At 36.4% G+C, this 13,114-nt stretch overlaps 1 protein-coding gene across 2 annotated transcripts in view; it reads left to right on the top strand.

The window, feature by feature from the left end:
- The window catches only part of STK32B (serine/threonine kinase 32B), a 186,113-nt gene that overhangs the window by 21,212 nt on the left and 151,787 nt on the right, over positions 1-13,114 (top strand). For both annotated transcript variants that reach the window (XM_075422154.1, XM_075422155.1), the window contains exon 2: positions 10,915-10,970. In XM_075422154.1, coding sequence (XP_075278269.1) covers positions 10,915-10,970 — 56 coding nt within the window. The remainder of the gene's footprint in view (positions 1-10,914; positions 10,971-13,114) is intronic.

Raw genomic sequence — 13,114 nt, 5'->3', positions numbered from 1 at the left:
AACAGGAAAATATCTTGTCTGTGGTTCCCCTTCAAGGCGTCAGCTCTGCACAGTTCTTAGTCACAGTCTGAGTCTTTTCTCCACTTTGAGTCTACACTGTGCTGCAGTTTTACCCCTTTCTGAACTTGTTGATGTCTTTGGGTTTAGATGATATCCTGGGCCAGGAATTATTATAAATTGAATTGCCTTTCTGCAATATTAGCCTCCCTTCGTGCTTGCTGCTATTGTGTTTTGTCTCTTTTTCTTTTTAAGCTGTCTCAGCTGCTGCTATTTTAAATCTTAGGTACCTGTCAAGGGAGCTTCACTTGGGTTACTGCTTGCACCATTAGTCATCATTAGGATTTCTGAAGACCTTGCATTATCTGCAAAAAAGACAAGTAAAACGTATCATCATTTGTGCTAATTTTTGCAGCTCATGTCATCAATGATGATGCTGAATAGATAGTCATTCTTTCCTGTTTTGTATTACACTGTCCATGAGGACATGCTATCAACTTGGGCTTGATCCCTACTAGATGGTCCACCTGACTTTCTGCAATGACAAAACATATTTCATGATCCTAGCATTTTCTGTCTACCTCTGCCAGCTCTATTTGACCTTTTTTTGTTGTTTATTAGTAAGAAACAATTTAAAATTTGTTAGTTTAAATGAGTAACTTTGCCTTCAAATAATAGCAGTTGTACTTTAGATTGCATTGGCTTAAATCTTTCTGGCATACGATGTTTATTATTGTTCATACTTATTTTCAGAAGGCTAATTGATTACCTTCCTTGGATTGCCATCTAAGTCAAAAGACCTGCTTAGCAGATCATTTAAAATTTGTCTTTACCTTTATCACCTTTGGTCACTTATGCACGAGGAAAAAAATGCAAGTATTAGAGTTAGTATATTTTAAGGGGAAAGGGATCAGAGTTTGATCTCTACTTTGATATAAAAAAATTTTTGTAAAGGTAAAATACATAAACACTGTACTAAAAAGCACTGTAACCCCCCTTTGAAGGTGACTATCTCATGCTACTACCCTGGAAACTAGAATTCTAACAAAACTAGCCTTGTAGGTTGTCGTAAGGTGTCATGATTAGTTTACTCCAGTCTAAAAGTCCATACAGCCACCAAAAGAGGTGTTCCTGCTCTCCTCCCTGTTCCTGCTGTCTGTGATGTGCCAGAGATGGTCTCCATGTTATTGCCTCATTTTCTTGTCAGGTTGTCAAAGAGCAAGGCTTTTATCTGGGTGACCATATGCTTTTGTCACTGCATCACATGACAAGGGCGTAAAGAAGGGCTGAATCACAGTGTCAATGAGGTGGTCTTAGAGGTTTGTTGTGTGTGTAATCTCTAAAGCATATGTTATGCTCTTGATCTTGGGAAATATAGGTATTTTTTACTTCCTCTCACTATTAGGCTATCTGGAAATAGAAATGTTCCCCGTGAAAAGCTAAAAGCAAAATGAAAAGTAATATTTCTTGAGACATTCTGATTTCAGCAAAAAAAAACAATCAGAAATGCACACACACTCTGCACAGACACAGGTAGACCACAATAACAGCAAACCAAAAATTGTCATGAATCAATACTGAGATATTTTTCATTTCAGCTGACATCAGTGAAGACCTTTTGATTTTGTAATTATGTCATTTCCTTCTCCAGTGAAAAAAGAGGTAAAATGGAAAGCAAGCACAAAGCAAAGAAAGAACCCAAACCTAGGAAATTTTCTGTTTGCTTCCCTTGGAGTTGAAATCAAATTCTTAATCAAAAGATCAGAACTTTCATATTGCATTGTGTCCTTCAAATTGACACTATTTGTTTAAAAGAGTAATTTTTTTTTGCTCTTCTCTTCCTACATTTGCTCAGCCAAACCATGGGAGGCAAAAACTTGCTTTTGAATTACTCTCTTTTTTTTCAGCCACCTCAGAGTATCTGTGTACATCTCTGAAACAGAGTAATCTGTCTGAAGACCACAGAGGCATCACACTAAACTCTTCAATTATTAATTTTTATGGTTAAATTTTGGACTAGTTTTAAAGAGGTACAAAGCCAAGAAAATTGACTCTATTTTTTAATCTCATGCTCCCAAGAAGAACTGTGTGGGATATGCAGTCACAGGAGCTCTTCTGATTGGTACAGTTAACCTATGCCAGAAAATACCTATTTGTGCTTGATCCTTCGGAAAGGAATAGCTAATTTCATCAAATCAGTGTCAAAATTCGTGTGGAGCAAAGCAACAGCCAAACATTCCCACACTTCCTTCAGAGCAAAGAATTTTTGGTTTTCCCCAGAATAATAATCATAACCACCCCTGCAGTCCCTGGAGCTGCTGGTGAAGCCCTTACCAAGGCTACCACAGGGCAACCTTTCAGTAGACTTTCAACAAAAACTAATGACAGTGTTCTTCAATCAAAATCCTACTCCAGTTTACTGTAGGACTTTTTGTACTGACTTCAATGTCTTGTTGACAAGTCTCTGCTACCTGTAAATCCTTCCCAGTGGCTCACAGATGACACTTACAGCCCTCAAAGCGTCAGAATGACTTTTCTTGCCTTTGTTTTGCTGATATATCTCACATTTCTCAAAAGAGGGCCTTGAGAATGTGGGATAGCACTCAGTAGTTTCAGTTTAACCTTCTCTCAAAGAAAAGCTGTAATGATTTGCAGCTTGTTCAACTTGCCCAAGGAGCAAACTTAGTTTTACAGTTTTCAGGTAATTGCTTGATATATTTTTCAGACTAGATGTATTTAATGGCAGCATGATTTTATTTTGTTTTATTAGAGGTGTAAACAGCTCTGGAGAGAATTTTGTGTTTAAGCTTGAGTTCAGACAGATTCTTGTTTACGAGAAGTTGCAGTTTCCTTGTGAATACAAAAACTCATCTTCATTTCTTTCACAGCTTTTACAAGATAGTAGTAGAAAAGTAATTATGTTCTTTTACAGAATAAAAGGGAAGGAAAGTTTTGAGAATCAGCCCTAGCAACTTTTTCTTTTGCAGCTTGCTTCTTTTCATTCGTTAGTTTTCTTTGAGATTTCAATTTTTTTTCTGGTTGTGGCAACACATGCTTGTTTCTCTAACAGTGTAAATCATTTGCTGATTCACCTAATTCTTCTAGTCTGTTTTTATAGGATTTTTGGAAAATGGTAGACTGTTGTAGCTCTTTCCAGTATCCATTTTAACTAAAGCATTCATAAAAATTCCCCAGCCATTTAGGAAAAAACACACACTTTTAACAACAAAATGTGAGGTGGATTTCACTAAATACAGTGTAAAACCCCATGATGTTGGCACTGCTTTTGATGAACAAACTGTGTGTCAGCTAAATATTCTGTGAAATTGATGTGTGGCTAAATTTCATGTGAAGTATCACCTTGTAGGAGGATTAACGTAAGGGAATAAGATTTCTCGTAATGCACCACAGCAGATGTTGTTTAGCCCACTCTTTTATCTACGGTTTTTAGATATTTATTATTAGATATTTATTGATAGAATACAGAGATATAAGAGGTATAAAATGATACTTTTCCAACACTATAGCATTGAGATTTTCTTCCCATTTCTGGAAATCTAGGGAAGAGGTTGTTTCCACTTCAGCATGTTTGAAAGGTGACATAAATGCGAGATAACAAGGAACTGTGTCAATCTGTTTTGGGGTTTTTTTTTTCCAGAGAAGTGTTAATTTCAGTAAAATTTCATTGACATTTGGAATGGACATTTCCTCTGAATAACTTTTAATGGGCAACTAAACTTTTTGCCAAATCAAAAAGCTATTATTTTCATTTACAAAAAATAAGCATTATGCTGGGAAAACAAAGCTGTTTTTGAAAGTTTGAATGGAATTCAGGTTTACCTTTTCCAACTGATTTCATCAGGGGTCAGTTCAAAGCTAAACTATATTTCTGTGATATGACACTTCTTCAAAGGTGTTGAAATCTGATACTCCTATTCCCATCTGTAGATCCAAATCTTCTACCTGCTTACAGCTCCCATAATGCAACACAGCACCACCTCAGAGTGAACAAATTGTGCGTCATGCAAGTGTTATGTGTGTACCTACATACTGGGAGATACAGTCCAGGCAACAACATCATCTCGTAGATTATTCGAAATAGTCATCATCACAAGGAAGCACAGTGTACTACTGAACTACCCTGAAAAAAGCCACTTTGGATCAGTCGAGAAGTCTGAAATGAAAGTCTTTTGATAATAAAGAAATGTTTCATTTTGACTGAGGAAACTGAAGTATATATTTCCTTTTGTAAGATGGGCATTTTTCTGAACTTCTTCTGGAGTTGCAGCAGGGTGTAAGCTGTTTATTATCGTAATCTGCTTTAAAATGGAAAGAAAAGTATCAGTTTAAAATGAAAAACTTTAGTTCAATTGATAAAGTAGGAAAATTACATTTTCAAATCAATAGTCATAATTATTTTGCTCCATTAAAAGTCATATCTTCTTCTCGTTTATTTTGAAAGTAACCTAATGTTCAAGTATCAGAGCTTCCCAAGAGAGAGGGATTACATTTTCTATACATTCAGTTTACAAACATCAGACTGAAATGCATTTTAAAGTTCAAAGCAAAATTAGCTGAATTTTAAATTACATTTATCTCATTTTCAAAAATCTTAAATTCTTTCTAATTGCAAATGAACTCTGGAAAATTATAAATAAAATATTAACATAATAATTAGAAACAGTTTATATTGATACTAATACACTCATTAAGCCTGAAGTATTTAGACATTGTAATACAATTTACATGTAAAGCCCCTAAGTACAATGATAGAAAACACCATGTTCCATCATTAATGAGATAAAACCAGCTCTGAAACTGCTTTTTTCTTGTCCTTCCATTCTGTAACTCTTTCTGATTAATGGGTTCCCCAATTAATTAATGTATAGAGATGGCCCATTCCACTCAGAAACCTAATGAAGCTATACAGATTTTGTATTCTTTGCTCACCTCAAAAGCATGCCTGGCTTTATTATTCCGTCAACAAAAATTCATCTTGTATTTAAGTTGAACAGTATCTTTCTTCACTACTGCATTTCCCATGAATAGAACATGATGGAATATGACTCTTTATGACTACTCTAACCATTTAATGCCCCTTAATCTAATTTTTAAGCACTGTTCATGTCTATGTCCATTCAAGATGGTGACTCCATCATGGGTACTGAATATATATGACTATATCTAATTGATTACTCATCTTAGGTGTTTCTGTGTGGAAGTATAGTAGCAACTTGAAGAAGCTTTGAAGGCTGCTGAGACCTGTTGAGGTTCTGTCAGCACAACATCGTGGCTTTCTCCGGAAAAGGCTGGAGAATCTGAAAAGTAGACAGACATATAAAGAAGCCTGCAGAACTAGTTTGAAATCCTAATAGCACTACTGTCCAATGGGTCTTAGGTCAAATCACACAGGCCAAATTTAGAAGGAAAATCTGATTTAGTTATTACTTTGTTTTTCTGATTCACACAGAAACAGGAAGCATTAAAACACCCTGAAACAGGCCTGCAACGTCTAAAATGGTGCTCAGACTTGAACAAAAATCTGTTTTCTTGGCTGATGGCTACATCACATTTCTCCGTTTCTGTTTTCTGTTGAGATCAGTGAGAATGAAGCTAGATGTCTTGAAATGCTTGTTGTGTTACAAATATAGCTTTATTGTACACTTTTAAATGCCTTAGTAGTCATGTTCTGGTTTTGGCTACTGCCAGACAGTCCAAATAAATCAGTGGGAATCAGCTAAAGAAGGACTATGTCTAGATTTAGGTCTGGATGTTTATAAAGTTCTTCCAATGTTTTTTCATCAAAAGGCTCACAATTTATTTTATGGTGATGCAAAGCATGTGTATACCCTTGCTTTGATCACATTGCATTGGATATTTGCTCTTGGAGGTATGAAGTTCTTTCAGGTAACGGTTATTGAGTTTATGTGGACTAATCACATGTATGTGCTATAAACACTCCTCAGCTGCAGTGAGAACAACAGATGTCAGCTTTACGTAGAATCCGCCTAATATATATATTGCCTCTTGAGCTAGATGTAATTTACACTTGAACAAAAGATGGGTAACATGAGAATATTCTAGATTAACAAAACTGTAAATGAGATGGTAGAAATTTTGTGTCATAATTCAAACACCTAATGGACTACATCAAGCAAGAAATATTTAACTTTTCCTAGAAAGTTTTTTATCAAAAGTTTGATCTATCGGCGCTCATACTGTTCAGAAGATGTGCCTGAGAAATGGTGTGGTCTCAAGTAGGAGCCAGGTTCTGCTGTCGGCTCTGTGTCAATTTGACGTGTGGGACTGGAGTTGATTATCTACTGATTTCTGTGCCTCCACTTCCACAGCAGTGTACACTTTTCACACTTTGAAAATTCCTTTCAGTCTTTATAGTGCTTTTATAAAGCCCTATTGCCTGAATTGACTGTCTCTACTTTCCTGATTACTTGTATATCTGAGCACTAAACTTCCTCCTATACCTAATTTTACAGCTGCTTAGAGGTGTAATGATTCATGTTTCTACAGACAGGGGAAAAAGATATTAAAACACTTGCCTAAAGTCACGTGAGAAAGTTGTGGCTGTAGAGGGACTCCTGTATACAAGTTGGTCACAAACCACTGTGCCACCTTTCTAGATATTTCTGATCGTTTTTGAGTATAATAATATATTTGATCAACTATCTGTAATAGCTAGGACTACAGTTTTTACTTTTCCTGGCAAGCAGGGTGCAACCTTTCATTCAGTTTGTGAATACCATTACCATTATCCAAGTTTTTATTAGTTCATGATCAAACTACTGGAAAATGCTCTACATGAGACTACTTCAAAACCATGAAAATAATCGAAGAAAGGTATACTTGCACTTAAAGTTATTAATAGAGACTTGAAGCTGTGCAATGGAATTTATTTAAGGTTTATTTGAGCTTTGAGCATGACTAAATGGAAAGAAACAAAATACTTCAATTTATGTGCATATATAACTCATTGCTGAATTTAAGAGGCATCAGTCACGCCAATACTCTATCATGCAACAGAGGCCATAAATTCTGATTTATTTTCTCCTTTATTTAGCCAAATATCTATTTTATTCCATAATACTTCTCAGTTTGGAATTAATGATAACTTTTTGGGGGAATGAAGGTGGGAGCTGGGGGAGGGGAGATTATAATACTTCTTGATCTTTCCAAATTGACAAAAATAAATTAAACTGAAAGAGAACTCCATCATACTGTTGTTCATGCTCACAGTTTCATTCAGTGGATTTGCCTGTATGAAAAATTACCTGAAGACAATATAAACTAATTTTGATTTCTGGAGAATGTCCACACTCTAAGACTAAATTTCACAGCTGATGTCTAAGATCTCCAAAGTATGGTGTGGTAGTAAAATGAAAGAATGTTCAAAAAGTTGGAAAATATTTTTTTTTGTCTTGAGTAAGGGATACCAAGAAAGCTATTTTTGAAAGAGTAATAATCATATTACTGTTACTGAAGAAAGTGTCCTGCCAGCCACATCATTATCTCAGTGGGGCTTTGCACTAAAAAAATGTCACTAACTACAACACCAGGCTCCACAAGGTAGACACGTCATGTTTTAGAGGACAAGGATACAATACTTGTGATATCCTCATTGCACAGAGAAAATGGCAGTATGTGACCTTGATGATGTTTTAAACATTCCAAATACCAGAGGTCATGGTGAGCTGTAATTCTTCTTAGAATAAGTGATGACCCTGGGGTGTTGAATGTTCACCAGAAGGGAGAAAAAGCACATAAAAAACCTAAAAAAGAAGTGTGATGAACAAAATAAGCCGAAAGTTCTGAGATTGTGAGACTGAAAACACCTGAGGAGAATGGCTAGTATAGTAATAAAGTGGCAGTGAACTTGTGACTTCTGTGTGGCTTATGTGTTGTTGATGGAACTGTGGCTTAAAACATCTTAGTTTTACTCAGCTGAATTTGGTATTGGTTTCAACTACAAAGGTATCCCTTTTACTATCCTTTCCTAACATCATAAGGGAGGAACTTCCCCAGTTTTTGAATCTACAATGTTGTGAGTATGTTTGAATGATCAAGAGACCAAGTTGTCTCAGCCTAGTGAATTAACTCTTTCTGCAAAACCATAGTGGCTGCAAGCCTAGCTCATTTCAAATGCAGGCTCAGGTGTGTTTACATACTTCCATAGTCACTTAAAATTATCTTTATTTTCTCTTGCACAAAATGTGTTACAATAATTGTACCTTGATTTAAGATTAAGGCTTATGGGACAGAGAATGATAGAAAGGAAATGCTCTTTTTTCTTAGTGAAGATCTGACAGTGTAACATCCCACTTTCTATCCATGTTAAACATAAAATTTGAGAAAATTTGATTAATTGTTGTGGCTATGTTTTTTAGCCACTTATTTGACTTACTATTAATCCATCTTAAATTCCATGGTCTAATGACTCATTTAATAATTTCTTTCTTACAGAAGTTCAATTTACAACTAAATCCAATTTAAAAAAAAGTTTGTTCTAGTCATTCAGAACAATAAGCATCACTAAAGAAGGAAGTACAGAGAAACAGAATAGAAATTATATGGACAATTAAAAATGTCCCTGTCATAGCTAAAAATAAATGCTTAATCTTAGTTTTACAAAACAGAAATAATTCATCAAACTGATGCATTTGAAAACCAGACAGGCTTCAGGACAATAATGCAGTGAAGTCCTACTGAAATGTGGCTTGACTTAAATTTAGATAATTACACACTGTCTCAACCGTTTTGCGGTTGCTTTTTGGGAGCTGGCCTCAGCTGAATGACTGCAAGATACAGAAAAAACTCAAGATTTCTTTAAGGGAACTGTTTCTTAAAAATTGGTAAAATAAACAGGAAACATCAGAAGGTTTGAAAGCAGGGGAGTGACACAGACAACATCAGCATGCTGTAGGGAAAAATTGCTGAATTTTCCCTGTCAAAGAAATGAATGAGATTAACACATAGTTTTGAACCTTTCAATGTGGTATTGAAATCCTACTTGAACTTAAGGATCACCTTAAAGATCCCAGTCACTAAGCTCTCAAATCCTCCACTCAGGGGCATGTGCTGGGGAGGGATGACCTGTGGGAACAAGATTCAAGTTGACAGAAGTCTGTGTGGAAGGTGGTTTTGCTAAACGGAGCATCTTGTCCATCACACCAGTATCGACCAGCAGAAACTACAAGACAGTGCCCCTCTGGTAAAATCTGTGGGCAGAGCCCCCAGCTGCAGGTTGTTGGCAGACAATCTTGTTTCTCAAACATTCGGGTAACCCTTAGCCTTACATTATTCAGCACAAAATTTGTTTTCCAATTTCCAAGCAGCTTATAAATCCTTTGCAAGGTTACGCATATTCATTTTAGTATCCTAATCCTAAAACTGCTATATTCAGAATTTCCGTCTTTGTTTGCTAAAGACGAGAGTCTGCTGCTTTCAGCTCTGTCGGCTCTGGATTTGATTTGGTCTCCAGCAATTACCAGGAAGGTGGTTGCTATAGCTGCACTAATGAAAGGAGCAACCATGCTTCCTTGAAGACAATGTAAGCAAGCATAAATAAACAAATGCTTGAATATATTATAAGTGGCATTATTAGTGTAAATGAGATATTACTGGAACAGCAAAAATCAGATTTTAGCCCTTTTCAGTGGCTTGATATATATCAAACCGGCAACTTCCTACCCAGTGCTTACCTGGAGTTGATACAACTTCTTTGACAGATATTTAAAATATTATTACTTTGATAGGATTTTCTTCTTTATCATTACGTGACTCACATTTTTGTTGTATTTGTTCATGCCACCACATTTTGCGGTGACAGTCTGTTTCCATAATTCTGCCGATTCATGTTATGGCAATAACAGGTGCATAGGCGGAGGTACGTGACCAAAGCCAGGAACGTAATAAAGTTCTAATTTTAAAAAAAATCTATTAAGTTCCACTGAACTTTGTCAACTCCATTTCACTGACTTTAGCTTTAAGTGTGATTCTTTTCTGAGAAGTGACTGTAAAAACTCTATCACACATTGTCATGTTTGTATTTCAGTGACTCGGTGTCAATTTTGTTCAGGACATTGTTGGATTTTTTTTAAACCTCCAGACCTACCAATGAGCCAGAGATTTGAAGGTCATGCTGTGTTCAGTCTCATGCAACACCAGCAATAATGACATTTCTGAGAAATGAAATCTCTCACTCACCTTCACAGCAAAACACTTCAGTGTCTAGGGCAGACAGTGTTGTTAGATTTTCATGAAGCGGGAGTAAACCCATTCTATTGCCAGGCTAAAATGACATCTCCCAAAACAAACTTATGCTACATCTATGAAATAGTCTTACAATTTTTTAGCATTATGTGTTGTATGTAGGTGGCAAATTTTGGAGGGGCTGATCCTGCTAGCTCATCATGGGACAAGCTGCCGTTGCTGTAACAGAATACGGGAATCATCCTGCAGAGTGGTTACTATAACAATACCATCCTTACATTACTATGTATCTGTAAGCTGGCACTATAACTTATCTGAATTATTCAGTACCCTTTTAATAGATCTTAATCTTTCTGGAAAATGGTGAACAGTTTTTTGCTAATGGTTGCACAATGTTAACTTACTGTCTTGTTACTTGGTTCGGGCAGAGATACGTTTCTATTTTGGAGATATGAGGCACTGGAGGCATTGGACCAAGATGAGTTGATGAATAAAATTAATGGACCATTTTTTAAAGCAAACTTCCTCTTTGCTAGATATTAAATATGTTTGTTGTTTTAAGAGAAAAAGTAAATACCGCATTGTAAAATGACACTACTTGGAAACACTGTCATTTCTTTTCTTATCTGATTTCTGATTCTGGCTTAGCAGTCTACAAACTCTTTCCCTTTTCCTCTCTCCTTTATTTTGCAGTTAATTTTGACCACTTTCAAATATTGCGGGCTATTGGGAAAGGGAGTTTTGGAAAGGTAAGAATCAATTTATTTTTAGCAGTTAAAAATTTAATGGGGAATTCATTTATATATTTTTGGTGTGACCTGATTAAATTAGGGTAAAGGAATACAGGTTTTCTAGCCTTTTTCTGCTCAAAGATATCTGATCATCGGTATGAACTGACTCTGACTATTCATTAAATTATTTCTATTACAAGACACTCACTAAAATTAATTGGGTAAAAATTATTATGATAATTAAGTCTCCTCAATGGGCGTTATCAGAATGTAGAAATCAATCCCCAAAACAAAAATAAACAAAAAAGTAGGAGCAGACTACTTTTTTAGACAGTCCACTAGAGTGATCTCGTTCTTACATCTGTGGATTTATTAATGTATTTAAAATAATTGCAGTATTTTAAAGGCACTTTACATAGATTCAATACACTTGGGACTATATAAACTGACATACACTGTAATTACGATCATTGAGTAAATGTTTGTTCAATTCAACAGGCTTTTGCTGAAACAGAGAAGATTAACGGTTTGTTTACACATGAGTAGACAACCTTTCCTTCCTATAATAAAGACTATAACAAGGTTTTAAATTTTAATATGGGTAAATACAAGGCTATGCAGTCAGAGAAAACAATATTATAAAAATATTAGGAACCGTTACTCGCAGGAATAATTTGAAGGTGAAATGTAACTTCAGTAACTGATCAAGCAATAGCTATCTAGATCTTGATTTAAATGATTCTTGAGCGTATGCCAACTGAGTACTGGTGAGCTACTTCTGTAGTTTTGCATTAGTCACATACACAGTATTTTGTTGGTTCTTGGCCTTCCACGAATAAAAATTGCTTTCATTTTACTGAGGCCTGAAATACTTCTTGCGGAACAGCATGGTCCTGCAAGGCATGGTCCTTAGCTGGGGTCAGTAGATTCCAAGACAAACCCTCTTTGAGGTGAACAGGAGAATATGCTGCTAGTGCAAAATGGCATTCAAGAATTCCTTAAAAATCTGGGCAGGTGGAGATCTGAGATTGTTTATTATCACAGTACGCTGATGAAACACCACATCAAATTGAATTGAGGTCCAGGGGTGCAAGTTAGGTCCAGGATAAGCAATTAAAGATATACCCAAATCATGTTGGCTGTCACAAAGTTCACCTGTACCCCTCTTCAAGGCTTCCCCATTCACACCTCTACTACTTCTGCCCTTTCAAAGGAACACTAACCCTTCCACATCATGCAGGAAAATAAAACACACCTACGTGCTTTTTGAAGGCTTGTTGTTGATGGTTGATGCACTCTTCTCCATGGCATGCAGGAAACTGGTGAATGTTTCTACGATACTTCTAGAAACATCTAATTTTCTTACAGGTTCGTATGGCTGCAGTGTTCTTGTGAACCTGCTTTGGGGATATGTATGGGTGAGAAGAGAGTTCCATAGCCCTGAGAGAATATGCTTAATGAAAGAACTCATGCAGAAGTCCGCTCTAAACTTAAATCCTTATTTTGCAGCTGTGAAATGCAACAGGGGAGTCCTTGGCGAAACAGTCTTATTTTTCCCAAATGAATGCAAGCTTCTGACCAATCACCTTGTTTTTACTTCCACGGGCAGGGAAAGAAAGAAACCCATTTTTAAATGACCTATTATACCATAGCCAAAAGCACAACATGGTAAATCAGTCACCGTTTCAAGCGCCTTTCACTGTGAGTCAGTCTTGCCTTTATTGTTCATTTAGAAGCCTGGCTGCTGGCAACCCTTCCTATTACTGTCCTTCTGGAAGTAGCTGGCAGCAGAAAATTTCAACAAATGATGCAAGACCTCTAATCTCTATTGACTTGCTGTTTACTGTTTGGGTCTATTGTGCTCTAGCATCCTGCAACATGTAACACCGCGTTCAGTATCACACCTTCCTTAAACTGCCTTCTTCCTTTATGGCTGCTCTGTGGCCTTTTTTGTTTTTTTGCGAGCAGTAGGATGTTTTAAGACATGCTCTACTTTTTTATTTTATTGCTATTGGTGCAATTGCTCTCTCTCTCAATATTTCTTAAATTACTGTGGTTGCTACAGCAACCTTAGGCCTCTGCAGGATATTGCTGCGGGAGGTATCTGATATGGCAGAGACTCCTCGCAGCTCAGCTCGCTCTTGTGCACAGAGCTCAAGGTG

Source organism: Opisthocomus hoazin, chromosome 5, assembly GCF_030867145.1.
Source record: "Opisthocomus hoazin isolate bOpiHoa1 chromosome 5, bOpiHoa1.hap1, whole genome shotgun sequence".
Taxonomy (NCBI): Eukaryota; Metazoa; Chordata; class Aves; order Opisthocomiformes; family Opisthocomidae; genus Opisthocomus; species Opisthocomus hoazin.
Note: the sequence above shows the minus strand (reverse complement) of the source record. Positions and strands in the feature narration are given on the sequence as shown.